We start from the raw sequence: 17,038 nt of genomic DNA on the forward strand, positions 1-17,038 counted from the left end.
TATAAATACTGGTGGCTGGGTGTGGTTTGATGGCTCAGCAATTGCCTGCTGTGAGTCAGTGGGGTAACATCTTGGGTCGTTGATGGAGCTGAAGTATGCCGATTAGTTAATGGTTGTTGATTAGGCGTGATATCCTGAGTAGTTGAAGCTTGCAGGCTGCTTGATTGTTTTGCAATGTGTGTTCTGAGTCTAGTTTCAGTTTTTATGGCTGGGTTACGTTTGAGGGCTGGTTTCCAGATGTCTGGTAGGCGGGAGGTATCATCCCGCTTGTTCATATTTTGGGGATGTTTTTCTATCTCGATGGCTTCCATGATTATTCTTTTCCTGTAGTGTTCTGTTTTGGAAATTAATTTAGTAGTGTCAAAATCAATTTCATGTCCTGTAGTTTTGAAGTGTTGGAAAAGGGAGGAGGTTTTTTCTTTTTTCTTTAATGCATTCTTATGTTCTGCAACATGTGCATTTACTCTCCTGTTACTTTGTCCAATATATGTGGCTGGGCAGATTTTACATGGTATTTGATAAACTCCCTGGTTTTCTAGCTGGATATTGTCTTTCGGGTTTCTTAGGGTGTTGGCTATTTTTTTATCTGTACCAAAGGTTGTCTTGATCTTATGTTTGCAGAGAATTTTACTGATTTTATCTGTGGTGCCTTTGATGTAAGGGACGAGGGCGATGCCATTGTCCTGTTCTGTGTCTTGGTTCTTGGGGGGTGTCTCTTTATGGATTAAGTTGTTGATTGCCTCTCTTTGGAATCCATTGGAAATTAATACATTTGTGAGACTGTGTAATTCAGGTTCCAGGTGGTCTTTGTCGGCTAGGCATTTGGTTCTGGAAATGAGGGTCTTGGCTACGGAATTGATCTGTGCAGGGTGGTGGTGGGATTTTGCGTTCAGGTAGTGGTTGGTGTGTGTCTTCTTCTGGTAGATGGTATGTCCTAGGAAGCCATTGGGTTTTTTATAGATTAGGACATCCAGGAAGGGAAGTTTGTTGTTGGTTTCTATTTCCATGGTGAATTGTATTTTGGGGTGTAGGCTGTTGAGATGTGTGAGAAAGCTGTTCAGTTTTTCTTTCCCATGTGGCCAAATTACGAAGGTATCATCTACATATCTAAGCCAGAGTTTGGGTTTGTGTTCAGATTTGTCCAAGGCGTTGGTTTCAAAATATTCCATGTATAAGTTTGCGATGACGGGTGACAGGGGTGATCCCATGGGGGCTCCTTCTATCTGTTTGTATCTTTGTCCATTGTGGATGAAGTATGTATTCATCAGGCAGTGGTTGGTCAGATCTAAGATGTGCTTCGGGGGGTTGTATTTGTTTTGGATGGCTGTCAGGGCTTCTTTGATAGGCACTTGGGTGAAGAGAGATATGACATCAAAGCTTGCGAGAAGGTCACTGGGTTGTAGGTTTTGTTCCTTTATGATTTCTATGAAGTGGAATGAGTTTTGTACATGAGACATGATGGATTCTGCATAGGGCTGGAGTTGTTTGGCAAGAAATTTGGCAAGATTCTGTAGGGGTGAGCCTATGGAGCTGACTATGGGTCTGAGTGGTGTTCCTTCTTTGTGTATCTTGGGGAGGCCATAGAGCTTGGGGCATCTGGATGATTTTTCTTTGGGGATGATTCTTTGCTGAATTTCTTCACTGATGGGAGAAGCTTTTATTTTGGATTTGGTGGTTTTTTCCAGGTAGGTGGTAGGATCTGTGCTTAGAGGTTTGTAAGCGGAGTCTTGGAGTAGGTTGGATAGCTTGTCTTGGTAGTCAGATGTGTTCATCACCTCAATGGCATTGCCTTTGTCTGCTGGGAGGATGATTATGTTATTGTCTTTCCTCAAGTTGGTGAGTGCTTTTTGTTCATCTTTATGTAAGTTGCTTCGGGGTGGAATGCTGGAGCAGAGGACATTGGTGACTTCAAGTCTGATTTTGTTGGCTTCATCTTGGTTGATTTTGGTTAGAGTGGCTTCAACTCCGCATATGATGTTTTCAGTGGGGATGCGTTTGGGGGCGACTGCAAAGTTGAATCCTTTGGAGAGGACGTTGGTTTCTGCTGTGGTGAGGGTCATGTCCGGTAAATTATGTACTGTATTCTTCATGAGTTGCTGTGGAAAGGGTTTGGATTTCTGGTGTTTTTCCAAATTGTGGAGTTTCTTGGTGTGTATGTCTGTATTGAGGGAGGTTTCTGTTTCAGCTCTCCAGAGGGCTAGTTGTTTAGATTGGTCCCAGAGTATTGGGTGGATTCTGTTGCTAAGTTTGAGATGAAGAGTGAGTAGGTCTTTGTTGGTTTGGTCTAGTAGGAATCTTTTCCTGTGGAGTTCATTTCTGATGACGGCTAATTCAGTTCTTTTCAGGATCCGTTCAGTGGATGGTGTTATGACCAGAAGATTCCACAATATTCTGTAGCTGGGTAAAGTCTAAAAGTAGAGTTGTTAAGTAGAATTCACTGTTTGTATTAGAAGTTGTTTGCCTGCTTCTCATTGGCTGCTACGGTTTGGCGCCAATCTTTGTAGAGCTGTCAGGCGTCGCTTGTTGCCGGGTGAAACAGTATAAAAGGAAAGTGCCTCCGGTCTTACACGCTTCTCTCTAGCTCGCGTCTGAGTGAAAGTGTATCCGCGTCTAGTTAGTCTCCTGCAGAGAATAAAGATTTAAAGTTAGCCACCGTGTTTCTCGGTTATTTCACTGGCGACGAGGGTCTAGAGGCGATTTTTTTTACGGAAAAAATCATTATGGCGACCCCTTTGATCATCCAGCCGCCTGAATTATTTGACCCTGAGAGGTCAACTTGGACAGCCTATATGGCTAAATTTGAAATTTTCTTGGAAGCCGCCGGCATGAAAGATGCTGACAACGGCCGGAAAAGGGCTTTATTTCTGAACTACTGCGGGACTCAAATTTTTGACCTGGCAGAGACCTTGACGGACCCAGAACCTGCAAATTCGGTTCCATGGGACACTTTGATGGCTAAGTTGGCAGCTCATTTTAAGCCAACAAAACCTGCCAGGGTTTTCAGGCACCAGTTCTCCCGGATGGCTCATGCTGAGGGGGAATCTATTAACCAGTTTGCCACTTGCCTCAGGACTATTTTAGCCAAGTGTCAATTTGACAATCCTGAGGCTAGGTTAACTGATGCCATTATATTTGGCATGAGAAATGTTTCTATCCAGAATAAACTGCTGGCAGCTGACGACTCGTCACTACAAGATGTGATTAAGGCGGCTCAAACCACGGAAGTCGCTGAAGCTGCTGCAGCTGACTTTAAGTCAAACGACAAGCTGGCCACAGTTTTTAAGATCGCTGAGGCACCTCGCGCCCCCGCCAACCATCAACACGACTACAGTACTTCTGAGTTCGACCCATATGAAGACCACTGCTGCCAGCTACGGGTACCACCAGCCAGACAACCTCGTCCATCCTTCCAAGCCTGTGCCGGATGTCGTGGTCAGCATGCCAGCTCGAGATGTCCCTTTAAGGATGCTTTCTGCCGCCACTGCGACAAACGTGGCCACATTGCCGCCATCTGCCGAGCCATCCTGCCTGATGACACCCCCTTCAATCAAGACCTGCTGCCCACCTTTCCATCTCAACGAGTCTACCGACCATTCAGACAATAAGGAAGAGGGAACCGGAGACCATGGAGCAACACTTCGAGGGACGGCAACCGAGGTAACCGCACATCCACGGACTGTGGCACCTACCCGCCAGCCCCTAATAAGATTATTGTCCCTCTCATGTTGAATCATCAACCATGCCACATGGAGCTGGACACAGGCTCTAAATTTAATTTAATGCCGTGGCATAAACTGAGACTGTATGTGCCTTCGTTGTCCCTGGACTCGCTAAAGCCGCTGGACATTGCTATTAAAGACTTCCAGGGACACCCAATCCGGGTTTTGGGAAGCACTAGGGTGCCTATAACTTTTAGAAATGTACATTGTATGTTGCCTATTCTAGTTATTGAGGGGGCGAATCATTCCATTTTGGGACTTGATTGGATGGCTCCTTTGGGGTTAGCTGTCACTGGTCTTCACAAAATGACTTGTTTGAAGGAGCCTGATTTTGTCCAGGAATTTCCAGAGGTTTTTAAACAGGGTTTGGGTACCTATAAGGGGCCACCCATTTCTTTTTCTTTGGATCCTGCTGTCCCGCCCCTCCGGTTAAAACCTCCAGGGTACCACTGCCCCTAATGGATAAATTGGATGCCCAATTGCAGAAACTCCAGGCTCAGGGTATTTTGGTTCCTGTCGAACATGCCCCCTGGGAGACCCCTATTGTCACCTCCCTGAAGCCTGATGGATCTCTGAGAGTTTGTGCGGATTATAAATCTACCTTGAATAAGGCGTTACAGCACAACTCCTATCCGATACCTGTCGTGCAGCAGTTGCTGCATACCCTGGGGTCTGGGAAATTTTTTGCGAGGCTGGACCTTGCACAGGCATACCAGCAGTTGCCAGTGGACGATGCCACAGCCCTGGCGCAAACAATTGTGACACACAGGGGGGCCTTTAAATGTACTCGACTGCAATTTGGCATAAGTGTCGCCCCGGGTATATTCCAGCGACTCATGGAACGATTGCTCTGAGGAATTAGGGGGGTGGTCCCCTACTTTGACGATATTTTAATATCAGGGGACACTCCAGACCAACTGCACTGTAGAATTCGACAAGTTCTGGCTAGGTTACAAGCTAAAGGATTAAGGCTAAAGCCAGAAAAGTGTGTGTGGGGAACTTCCTCAGTGGACTTCCTGGGGTTTAGGATAGATGAAGCAGGCATACACCCCACTGAGGAGAAAATCAGAGCCATTAAGGATGCCCCTGCCCCCACCTCTAGAACGGAGCTGCAAGCATTTTGGGGGCTATTAAATTTTTACTCTGTTTTTCTGAAACAGAAAGCCTCCGCAGCTGAGCCGCTTCATCGACTTCTCCACAAGGGAGCGCCATGGAGATGGGGTGAGACAGAACAACATGCTTTTAATAATATCAAAGACCTCTTTACCTCGCAAAGTGTCGTGGTACAATATAGTTCCACGTTGCCACTTAGGCTTACATGCGATGCATCCCCGTATGGGGTGGGAGGGGTCCTGGCCCACATATTGCCAAATGGCCAGGAAGCCCCAGTGGCATACTTTTCAAGGACGTTGTCCCTGGCAGAACGTAATTATGCCCAGATAGATAGAGAGGCACTCGCATTGGTAGCTGGGGTGAAAAAGTTTCACAACTACTTATTGGGGAGACCATTCCAACTGGTCACTGACCATAAACTCTTGTTAGGGCTGTTAGCCACCGGGCGGCCAACTCCACCTTTTATGTCCCCCCACATGTCCCGTTGGGCTATTTTTTTGTCAGGGTATGATTACATCCTTGTACATAAGGGGGGGCTCAATGATTAATCATGCTGATGGTCTTAGTCGCTGTCCATTAGGGCAAAGGGTGGAGGACCCTGCCCCTGCAGGAGATGTCCTCCTCATTGATTTAGGTACACCATCCCTTATTACTGCCAAAGAGGTGGCCATTGAAACTAAAAAGTACCTGGTGTTGGGAAAAGTCTTCCAATACATATTGAAAGGGTGGCCACCAAATGGCGAAGACCACTCAGTGCTGGATTTTAAAACCAAGAGGCTGGAACTCTCTGTGATGCAGGATTGTATTTTGTGGGGTGACAGGGTGGTTATACCCACTGCTCTGAGGCCTCAAGTCATGCACATGCTGCACCAGGGGCACCCTGCGGTGGTCAGGATGAAAGCTTTGGCCAGAGGGTATCTATGGTGGCCAGGATTAGACAAGGGAATTGAAGATTGGGTGGCCACATGTAGCCCTTGTCAGGACACAAGGCCAAATCCCCCTAAAACCACCCCTGCACAGTGGGACACACCCCAAGGGCCCTGGTCAAGGGTACATATAGATCTGGCCGGACCGGTGGGCACCAATATGTTTTTGATAGTGGTGGATGCATACTCCAAATGGTTGGATGTTATATTGTTAGGGTCCACCACATCTTCCGCAATTATACAAGTCTTAAGGAGGTTGTTTGCAACCCATGGGTGTCCAGATGTCCTGGTTTCGGACACCAATTCACCTCTAGACAGCTGGAACTGTTCTTAGCCCAATTGGGAGTAAGACATGCCTTGGTCTCACCCCACGCAGTCTAGGCTAATGGTATGGCGGAAAGATATGTTTATGTGGCCAAAGAGGCCATAAAAAGGTCATCTCCAGGGGAGATACAAGAAAGACTGGACACCTTCCTATTAACTCAGCACATAACACCGAGCCTAACTACCAATAGAAGCCCAGCTGAACTACTCATGGGAAGGAGATTGAGGTCTCCTTTAGATAGGCTGCACCCCTCTTATGTTAAGATGAAGCCAGAGTATGTAACAACCCCTGAAAGGTCAATGTTTGTGGGACTAAAGGTGTATGTAAAAATTTTTGACAGGGGCAAACAGTGGGAGACTGGGATAGTGACTGAGCAAACAGGTCCTAAAACATATATGGTCAAACTGGATGATGGACGCCTCTGGAAGAGGCACATAGACCATGTCAGGGGGAGACTGGAAACAGCCAGTATCAGAGGGAATATGGCTGACACTAGTAATGGGGTTTCTAATGCTTCACTCCCCACAGGGAGTTATACCAGACCCAGCCGTGCCCAGGAACAAATAGATTGGGACTTACCTGGGTTTAGTGACCATTCCAGCACTGCCCCAGCTCCACCATGCTCCAGCCGGGGAAGTTCTTCACCTGTAGGACCAGAAGAACCTTCGTCCTCCGTAGATGTCCAGGTCCTGAACGAACCATGCCGGTCAGAACGCACCCCCAGGAAGCCTGCTCGGCTCGAAGACTTCATTATTTGCTTGTCCAAATAAAACCTGTAAAAATCCATCCAGAAGGGGGAGGGGTGTTATGACCAGAAGATTCCACAATATTCTGTAGCTGGGTAAAGTCTAAAAGTAGAGTTGTTAAGCAGAATTCACTGTTTGTATTAGAAGTTGTTTACCTGCTTCTCATTGGCTACTACTGTTTGGCGCCAATCTTTGTAGAGCTGTCAGGCGTCGCTTGTTGCTGGGTGAAACAGTATAAAAGGAAAGTGCCTCCGGTCTTAAGCGCTTCTCTCTAGCTCGCGTCTGAGTGAAAGTGTATCCGCGTCTAGTTAGTCTCCTGCAGAGAATAAAGATTTAAAGTTAGCCATCGTGTTTCTCGGTTATTTCAGATGGGGTTTTAGAATGGAATTTTAGTTGGCAGCATTTGGGGATCAAGTTTCTGTCTCGGCAGTTGCGTAGAAATTTGAGGTCACACCTTTCCGTTCTGTACAATCGCCTCGCCAGTATCAGTATAGGAATCTCCAGCCGGGAGTCCCTCAGGCCGCCATATTGCACGATCTTCTTTCGGGAAATTTCTTATCCGCCGTCTTGGACCGCTGCCTGAAAAGAAAACCGGCTAACAGGGCTCCCCACTGGTCAGATACCTCCTCATGTAGTCTGTGGTCGAAGAAGGACCGATCGAACACCTCAAAAGTGGAGGAATAACCGGAGCTCTCCTCCTCACCGTCCATTCGGCTCCGCAGCTGGCTCCACCCCTCTGCTCGCGTTGAGGCATCTTGAAGAGCTCAGGACGCTGCAAAGTTAATAAGTATATTGATAAGAATTAACAAATGGGCATCACGTAGCACCAGGGGTGGGCCATCATTCCTGTCACTGCCAAAAATGCCCAAGCCAAGCCATGCCACACTGCGAGCTGCCAGCCCAGCCCTTACCTTGCTCCGGTGTGTGACAACCTGCAGGGGCGCTGAGAGCATGGCCTGGGGACCAGGCCGGGTGGCCACGAGCTCTGGTCACGTGGCCTGCTCTGTGCTGTCCTGTGCCACAGGCATCTCTCTCCTGCGGTGTGTGAGAGCAGGCATGTGGCTGGAGGTCAGGCAGGGTGCTTTCGCCAGCTGCCGCTCTAGGTGCCGGTGTGAGATTCTGGATGCTGCGCATGTGCAGCAACCGTAATCTCGTGCGCAGACATTCTTCCGGCAGCAAAAATTCTGCGCACGCATGGAAGCAAAACCCCACTTATTTTAGCTGCCAGAATCACTTAGGTTGTGCGTGCATGTCGCATGCAAGACCGGCGGCAATGGAGCGAGACTACGCGCTCCATTGCCGCTGCTAGAATAGCGTTTCCACCCATTCTGGGTCCTGCCCATCCCTGCGTAGCCCAGTCTCCTAGAGTTCCACATTCCCTGCAGGCTTTTCACAGCCACCTATCAACTCACCTCTGGAGGTGCCTGGAGATTATTCTTCCTCCTTCTGTTGCAGCTCCTGGGGAAGGAAGGAAAGGCTGTTATTAGTACCAGTTTGCTCTTTCTGTACTTGCCCTCTGCTCTTCCCACCTCGCATATTCGACTCCTTCCTATCTGAGGGGCTCATCTTCTGGCATTGTTTTGATGCTTTTCTTGGGGTTTTCTTACTAAGGATACTGGAGAAGGCTGCCATTTCCTTCTCCAGTAGACCACATTATGCCACCATCCCCCACTAGGACCTGTCTGATTGGGTGGCCCTGCACAGCATTGCTCATTGCTTCATTGAGCTTCGCAAGGCAAAACATTGATCCCTGAAGAGGGTAAAAGGGGTAAAATACATACCTCTAATTCCTGGAGGAGGCGCTCGACGCTGTCCGGGGTGTCCTCCTCTAGGCTGTCCAAAGTGGCCAAACTGTCCTGGGAAGAATCCTGTGGACGACAATGAACACATTTTCCATTAAGGACACCAGTCCCTGCTGATTTGTGGCAAAGGAGCCATTGGCACCAGAGCTTGGGGGCATGTGTCTAACCTAAGTACCTTCTCCCAAGGGCCGGGTGTCCCCCTGCTCCACTGCCCAGAGCGCTCCAGCACAGCTCAGTCAGGTGAGGAGAACTAACTAGGGGGACTCCACCCCTCCCCAACTGAGAAGACTTTGTCTTACTTACCCAAGGACTGGAGGATCTCTCCCATGAGGCCAGGTCCAGGCTGCTCCCTGACCTCACTTCAGTGGACATTGCATCCTGCAAATGAAGATACGGAGGCTAAATCCTAAACTTTCTGCGTCCCAGTAAGATTGAGAAAGGAGAGGGTGCATCAGGCCCTATGGGCCAACAGCAAGCCTTAAGGTTAGGGCGATGCCTTCAGTCCTGATGGGAGGGGGAGAAAGTTTTTGCAAGCCTTAAGCTTAGAAGGATATCTACCATAATTACTCCCCCTCCCATCAGGAGTCAAGGCATCGCCGAAACCCTAACGCTCACCCTCTGCCCCCCTACCAAAGGTTTCTTACCTCCGAGGGCTCTCGACCCCAGATGGTATGGATCGTCACTCTGGGGGAAGAAAACAAAGGGGACAAAGATCAAAAGCAGCCATGGCCCATTTTGCAAAAGTGGCCATGTGGAGGCTCCCAGAGCCCTTCCAGCTGGCCTGCCAAGGGGTTTGGCCTGCCAGTGGGGCTGCCCTGTGTCACCTGTCCTTTGACACAAGCAGCAGCAGCAGAAGCAGAGACGCCTCCCCTCTGCATGTTTTTTACCTACCCTGAACCCTGGCTGCTTTCTCCATCCTGTGGGTTCTGAAATGAGAAGGCAAATATATCTATTGGCATAATTTCTTGGCAGGATGTCTGCCATTACAGTGGGGAGGGGGTCTTACCAGTGGCCTTACCAGTTCCTCAATCGACTCCACAATAGGGGAGAGCCCTGGAGTCCACCTGCTGGGTATCTCCATCCTGGGGAGAGAACGAAGGGCCTGAGTCATTCTTCCGTTGGCCAAAGTAGAGGCAGAGGGTAGAGATGCCTCCCCTCTTGTAAACCTTACTCCTAGCCACCTTCTTGGGGGCTTCAGAGTCCCTCAACTGAGAGGACACTCACCCCACGAAGGGCAGGTCCCTGCCGGACTTTATTCCACTGGGGGTCCTGGCAGCCCCAGCCATCGACACCTGCAAGTAAAAAAAATCCAAAGAGCTCTTCTTCAGTTTTCTAGGCTGGCCTAGTTCCCCCCAGCGGGATTTCCACCCTTCCCCCACCCAGATTTGAGGAATGGCCACCCACTGGCCACGTTGCGGTACCGTACTTACCCCAGGAAATATGTTATCTCATCCTCCTCCTCCTCCTCCTCCTCCTCCTCCTCCTCCTCCTCGTCCTCTTCCTCCTCGTCCTCTTCCTCCTCCTCCTCCTCTTCCTCCTCCTCCTCCTCCTCCTCCTCCTCTTCCTCCTCCTCCTCCTCCTCCTCCTTCAGTGCTGCCCAAAAGAAGAAGGTGGCATGTCAAAAACATCCATCTCTAGCTGAGCCTCTCCTTTCTCAGCCTGGCCTGTCAGCCTGCCCATCTTTTTGCCCCTGAAGGCCCCTCTGCATGAAAGCCATTTTGGGGAGAGGATCTTACAGACTCTGCAGACCTCCAGTGGTGCCTAGAGATGGGCAGCAACCACCACGGGGTGGAAGGCCGTTCTACCAATAAAAATGAATCTGCGTGCACAGCTTCAGCTGACCAGCGGCAGTCACTTCCGGGATTACAGATCCGGTAATCCTGGAAGTGACTTTACATTTTTAAATTTTAATTTAATTTTTATTTTTTTCAAAAAAAGATATCGACATGCTCTGGGAGTGATTGACGAGCCAGCAGTTTGCTGTTTTGCTGGTTCTACAATCAACCTGCCCACTTCGTCTCTCCCTATATAGAGAGTGGAGGTCTCACAGAATCGTCTATGGGGAAGCTTTGATTGTGGTGGTTCCTATCGTAGCTCAGAGCGAATAAAGCGTTTCGCTTCTCTGGGCACGTGGACAAAGAAGCTTCTCCCACCGCCCAGAGAAAGGAAAGGCTTTATTCACTCTGGGCAGTACAGAGCGAATAAAGTCCAGGCTACAGGCTGCTTTGTGCATGCCCAACAGCGAGGAAGCAAGCAGCAGGGAGAAAGGGAAGGGCTAGGCAGGAAACATAATATTGAATTTGGTTTACTTATTGTCTGACAATTGCATTAATAGGAAGACAAAAGTACCCGGTTCTAGAGCTCCCAGGGCACTTTCCTCCCCCCCCCATTATCTTTCATGGGAGGGGAATGTTTTTAAAAAAACTATTAGGGAGGAAAAGATAATGTGCTCCTTGTATTCTGATTAGCATAAGCCTATGAAACTTGTCTGTCAGAAATAATTCATTTCATCCCTCCCTGAAACCCAACCTTCATCAGTTTGAAGAAATCATATAGAACAGTGATGGCAAACCACAAAATCCATATGTCACCATGGGGCCTGGGTTGTTTCCATTCAAAAATGGGATTTTGGAGGTGCAGGCCTAGACTCCTGGTAAGGAGTGCATGTCCCTTTCCTCCACTTGTTTGTCCCAACATGTAACTTTGGTTTTCATCCTGACCATCTGCCCCCTCACGCAATGCCCTTAGAACAGTGGTTCCCAACCTTTCTTTGACCATACCCCACCTAAGCATCTCTAAAATTGTGACCCCCCTGACATATAATTGTTACTATTCAAAAGTGAACTCCTCAGCCAAAGAAAGCCTAAAAGGCCATTAACTTGGTTTAAACAAGGTTCCAATCGCTCCCATTAAAAATCAAATTGCCCCCCTGTAGGGCGTGGGCCCCACGTTGGGAACCATGGCCTTAGTAAAAATTTTGGCTGCCCTATACTGGTGGTGTCCCACCATGGACAGGGTTTAAGGAGAAGGGGGAGGTGGTACCTGGCAAGCTCTTCTTTTTCTCCTCCTACACAACAACAAATCGTTTGGAAAAATTTCCAAACTCTCTGTGAAAAAAAATAGACATGTTAGAAGAGTTGGGAAGCATGAACTTCCTCCCCACTGCCAGATTCCTCCCATTTGAGATCCCCACACTTACCCTCCAGCACTTCCTGACTGCCATCCTCCTACTTCCCCCAGTCAGAATGCTCTGGGCAGGGGCTTTTCAGGGCAGCTGACAATCTGGTTCCCTTGGGAACAGGTAACCAATGGCCGTTGTCTCTGCCTACACAGCTCACCTGGGCCTAGGGGAGGCCAGTGGCTGACTCTTTTGGTGACAAACTAATCAAATAATAAACGCACGCATTGCAGAACATAAGAATGCAGTCAAAAAAGAAGAAAAAACAATTCTATCTGTATGTGTCACATGTTTTTTTGCTGAATTTGAAAATTAAGGGAGACTAGGATAGATCTATTTCGGCCTTATTTTGGCCTCATAAGCTAGCCATACCCACTGGGACTTGAACCTGCAACCTTTGCCTTGTAAGACAGAGAATTATCCTCTAGGCCAGTGTTTCCCAACCTTGGCAACTTGAAGAAATTTGGACTTCAACTCCCAGAATTCCCCAGCCAGCATCCGCTGGCTGGGGAATTCTGGGAGTTGAAGTCCAAATTTCTTCAGGTTGCCAAAGTTGGGAAACGCTGCTCTAGGCTACAGTATCCAATCCCTTCAGCTCTGCACCAGGGAAGGGTGACATATTTTTGTGTCGAATCACCCTGGTGTAGTGAAGGAACATCACAAGCTCCTTATTTGCCTCTGGGCCCAACCCAGGGCCATTTCCAAGGCAGTTAACTTTATTGATAGCCGACAATTCTATCTGTATGTGTCACATGGTTTTTTTGTATATATTTTATATGTGTATATATATATATATATATATATATATATATATATATATATATATATATATATATATATATATATGACGGTCTTGGTATATTCGGGTTTCTTCCCGTGTAGGATTTGGAAATTTCTGGACACGGGAAGAAACCCGAATATACCAAGACCGTCATACCTGTACCCGTGAAAATCTACGAAAACATATATATATATATATATATATATATATATATATATATATATATATATATATATATATATATATAACTTCATTTGAGCCAAAGGTTGAAAGGTCTTTATTGGGTTCATGCTAGGTTTGAAGACAAAATTTGCTTTAGAGCACGCGAGTTGATTGCATACTATATGTCTACAGTTTTTAAAAAACAGCACATTTTCCTAAAATTGCTGCCTTCAGTTAGCTGTAGGTTGATCCTGGGGGAGGGGGTGGGGGAGATTTGGTTTAAGGCATTGTAGCTAGGTGTTGCACAAATGCTGTAGAGCAGGGGTTTCAAATTCATGTCATCACGGCACTGCCACCTGATATATTGGGACTTTCCCCCCTCTTTCCAGTTCAAGGTCCGTGAGTTTGACAGCCTTGCTCTAGAGCAGTGTTTCCCAACCTTGGCATCTTGAAGAGATCTGGACTTCAACTCCCAGAATTCCCCAGCCAGTGAATGCTGGCTGGGGAATTCTGGGAGTTGAAGTCCAGATCTCTTCAAGTTGCCAAGGTTGGGAAACACTGCTCTAGACTAGAGCATTCTTTTCCTTTGAATCCAAAGCATTGTACAATCTTAATTCACATGCCAGGCTGAATAATTACATAGTTTGGAGAAGAGGTTAATTAGTGTTGAATACTAACATATTCCCTTGATTTCTAGATAACACCAATGCATGTTTACCTGGAATGTGCAGCCACATTTGTCTTTTGTCACCAGTTCATTCCAAAGGCTACAAATGCGCCTGTCCAACGGATACTTTTCTCCTACCTTCTGGTGAATGTGGAGGTAGGTCTATAATTCTTGGATGCAACTGGAAGACTATAAGTCCCTGGAAGATTGGTGGAAACTCTCTTGACCTTTTAAGTATTAGTTTTGAGACTTGTACAAGCCTCATATTTTAGACGTCAGCTGTTGTGATGCAGATATTAAATATACTTTAACTGTTAAACAGAGAAGAGATAGATTGATTTGATTTGATCTGATTTGATTTGATTTGTATGCCGCCCCTCTCAATGGACTCGGGGCGGCTAGCTACAGTGATAAAAAACAGCATGTAACAATCCAATACTAAAACAACTAAAAACCCTTATTATAAAACCAAACATACATACAAACATACCATGCATAAATTGTAGAAGCCTAGAGGGAAAGAATATCTCAGTTCCACCATGCCTGACAGCAGAGGTGGGTTTTAAGGAGCTTACGAAAGGCAAGGAAGGTGGGTGCTATTCTAATCTCTGGGGGGAGTTGGTTCCAGAGGGCCGGGGCCGCCACAGAGAAGGCTCTTCCCCTGGGTCCCGCCAAATGACATTATTTAGTTGACGGGACTCGGATTAATGATGTTTTGGGTAGGCACCTATCATATCCAATTGCAGTTTTGATCCCCTGAGCCTGCTTTGTCCTCCATTATCTTAATACAGTATATCAAAATCCAATGGCAATAAGGTTAGTAGCTAGTCCTTGCCAGCTGTCATAAGACTTAAAGTAGACCTTTAGACAAATTCAAATAAACAGCTAGAATATGTTTATCCATGTTTTAATTTCTTTTGACAAAACAATTTTCAAGTCCTCTGAAGAATAGCTTATAACTAGAAACCAGGCCATTATGTGTATTGTCTCCATTCAAGGAAGCACTAATGTCAGCTATTGATATAGGAAGCCTAAAGCTACTGTGATTCTTAGGTGCAATGTTAAGTGGCTGTTCTTGGTGCTTGAATGAGTGGTGAAGTTAGTATCCAGAGTGATAATTCTTCATATGTGTACTTTGACAGAATTGAGAGTTGTGTATTCTACCGACCATGAAATTTTCCAAGTGCATATTGGACCAGAAGGCGTAGTTCAGGAGCAACAACCCCTGATACCTGAATGGCCAGAAATAATCTATTTTCAGGACATGGATTGGAAAAGAGGATTCCTCTACTGGATTGATGATAAAGGAGAACTGATGCGCTACAATATAGCAACCAAGACAAAATTAATAATTCCTACAAACTCACCAGGTGAAACACCATCTCTAGAGTTTCAATGTCTTTTTGTAGTGTGGTCATCAAAAATGGACGCACTACTCTAGGTGTGGTCTACCCAAGGCTTTGTAGAGTGGTATTATACTTTTGTATCTATACTGTTTGTTTTAATCTTTCCTATGAATGAAACATTTTTAGGACAAAGAAGAAAATATAGCCCCCCCTTATTAGGAATTTAATTGAAGAATTAAAAAAATCAAAATAGGCACAAAAACTTCGAAGTAAACACACAGACATTAGATTAGATTAGATTTATTGGATTTATATGCCGCCCCTCTCCAAAAACTCATGATTATCTCCCACTGGCAGGATTGGAATATGGAGACCGGAGTAGGAATTATTGCACTGTAGAATAGTAATTGTAGAGAGAAATCTGAGACCATAGCACCACAGCCCTTATCATTGAGCCAGACTTGAAAATTACAGAAAGGTTCTATTTAAGGTATCTACAAATAACTGTTAGACTCTAAAATGATTTGGAGGTGAGGGTGTCAAGACCTATTCCAGTTTTAGATGAAACAAAGGAAAGGGCAGCAGCAGGGGTGAAATTCAGCAGGTTTTGACAGGTTCTAGAGAACCTGGTAATGGAAATTTTGAATAGTTTGGCAAATACCATCTGGCTAGCCGCAGTGTGGGGAGGGGCTGGAGATTTTGCAATGTCCTTCCCCTGCCATGCCCACCAAGCCCCATTTTGAATTCATTCGTTTGTTCGTTCGTTCATTCATTCATTCATTCATTCATTCATTCATTCATTCATTCATTCATTGGATTTGTATGCCGCCCTCTCCGGGGACTCGGGGAAGCTCACAACATATCAATACAGTGTTCCCTCAATTTTCGCGGGGGATGCGTTCCAAGACCGCCCGCGAAAGTCGAATTTCCGCGAAGTAGAGATGTGGAAGTAAATACACCATTTTTGGCTATGGACAGTATCACAAGCCATCCCTTAACACTTTAAACCCCTAAATTACCATTTCCCATTCCCTTAACAATTTAGTCACCATTATTACTGGTATTCACCATTGAATAAGACACTTAGTAATCCTGATATTTATAAACATAATTATTTATTAACAATAATTATTTTTTTTGTTATTTATTTGCAAAAATTATTAGTTTGGCGATGATGTATGACGTCATTGGGCGGGAAAAACCGTGGTATAGAAAAAAAACCGCGAAGTATTTTTTTATTAATATTTTTTAAAAAACCGTGGTATAGGCTATTTGCGAAGTTCGAACCCGTGAAAATTGAGGGAACACCGTATAACAATACATCTAAAAATCCTTCTTTTCTTATTCTCTATACCCCCTTCCTTGACTCTAATTCCCCTCAACATGTTTTTCTCTTTTCTCTGTCTATTCTTTACTCTTGTTTTTTCCCTCAACTCTTCTCTACTTCTTTCCTTACTATCAAAAATTCCTCAAACAATACCTGATGTTTATTATATAGACTACAAATGTTATGAGATACAATCTAATTATTGTTGCATTACCCTGTCTTACCTTTGCTTTTTCTATTTTTGTAAAGCTCAATAAAGATTATTTTATAAAAATCCAATTAATACGTCTACAAAGACTTTAAAAAAACCTCTAATATAATTTAAAAAAACATTCATCGCTATTCACCCAGGTCAGCAGTTAATATGCATAGTACATTTGGTTTTAATCTATTCATTCTGTCCTTAGATAAACTAAATGAAAATAATTCTGAATGCTTGTTATGTTGAACCCCCAACTTCCAACCAAACACAGCTGGCTTTTGTCCCTAAAGTGGGACTAGAATTTACAGTTTCCCTCTTTCTATCATGATGCCTTAAAACCCTGCTGTTCTGTTTCGGGTCTATTTGACCCGAAGCCACGTTTGAGTCCCTGTAAAAAAATTTCCCTACATATCTGAAACTTGAAATTTCATGACTTTTCATCATTTCAGGGGTTCTCTCTATGAGAATTTTTTTGGGGGGTGGGGGGCTTAGTTTTTGCTGGGCAAAAAAAGTTACAAATCTTCTGTTCCCGGGTCACCCTGACCCGGACCGAAAACTCTTCATTTGCAGTGCTTATGTTTGGTCAATTTGAATACTTTTTTCACTTGGAAAGTAGTCTGAACATTTCTGCACACAATGATATGAAAATTGAAATGAAAAAAGTAAATCTTATTGGTTTATTTTGCTGATATAATGCACGCCCCCCCGTTTTTGTGAAAGGTTTTTCAATTTATGGATAGTTTT

General features: G+C 45.6%; 1 protein-coding gene across 1 annotated transcript in view; it reads left to right on the forward strand.

The window, feature by feature from the left end:
• The window catches only part of LOC139162107 (low-density lipoprotein receptor-related protein 2-like), an 88,971-nt gene that overhangs the window by 24,700 nt on the left and 47,233 nt on the right, over positions 1-17,038 (forward strand). Inside the window, exons 12-13 of the mRNA XM_070742143.1 lie at positions 13,450-13,575; positions 14,562-14,789. Coding sequence (XP_070598244.1) covers positions 13,450-13,575; positions 14,562-14,789 — 354 coding nt within the window. The remainder of the gene's footprint in view (positions 1-13,449; positions 13,576-14,561; positions 14,790-17,038) is intronic.

The sequence above is a fragment of the Erythrolamprus reginae genome, chromosome 2, assembly GCF_031021105.1.
Source record: "Erythrolamprus reginae isolate rEryReg1 chromosome 2, rEryReg1.hap1, whole genome shotgun sequence".
NCBI classification, from domain to species: Eukaryota; Metazoa; Chordata; class Lepidosauria; order Squamata; family Dipsadidae; genus Erythrolamprus; species Erythrolamprus reginae.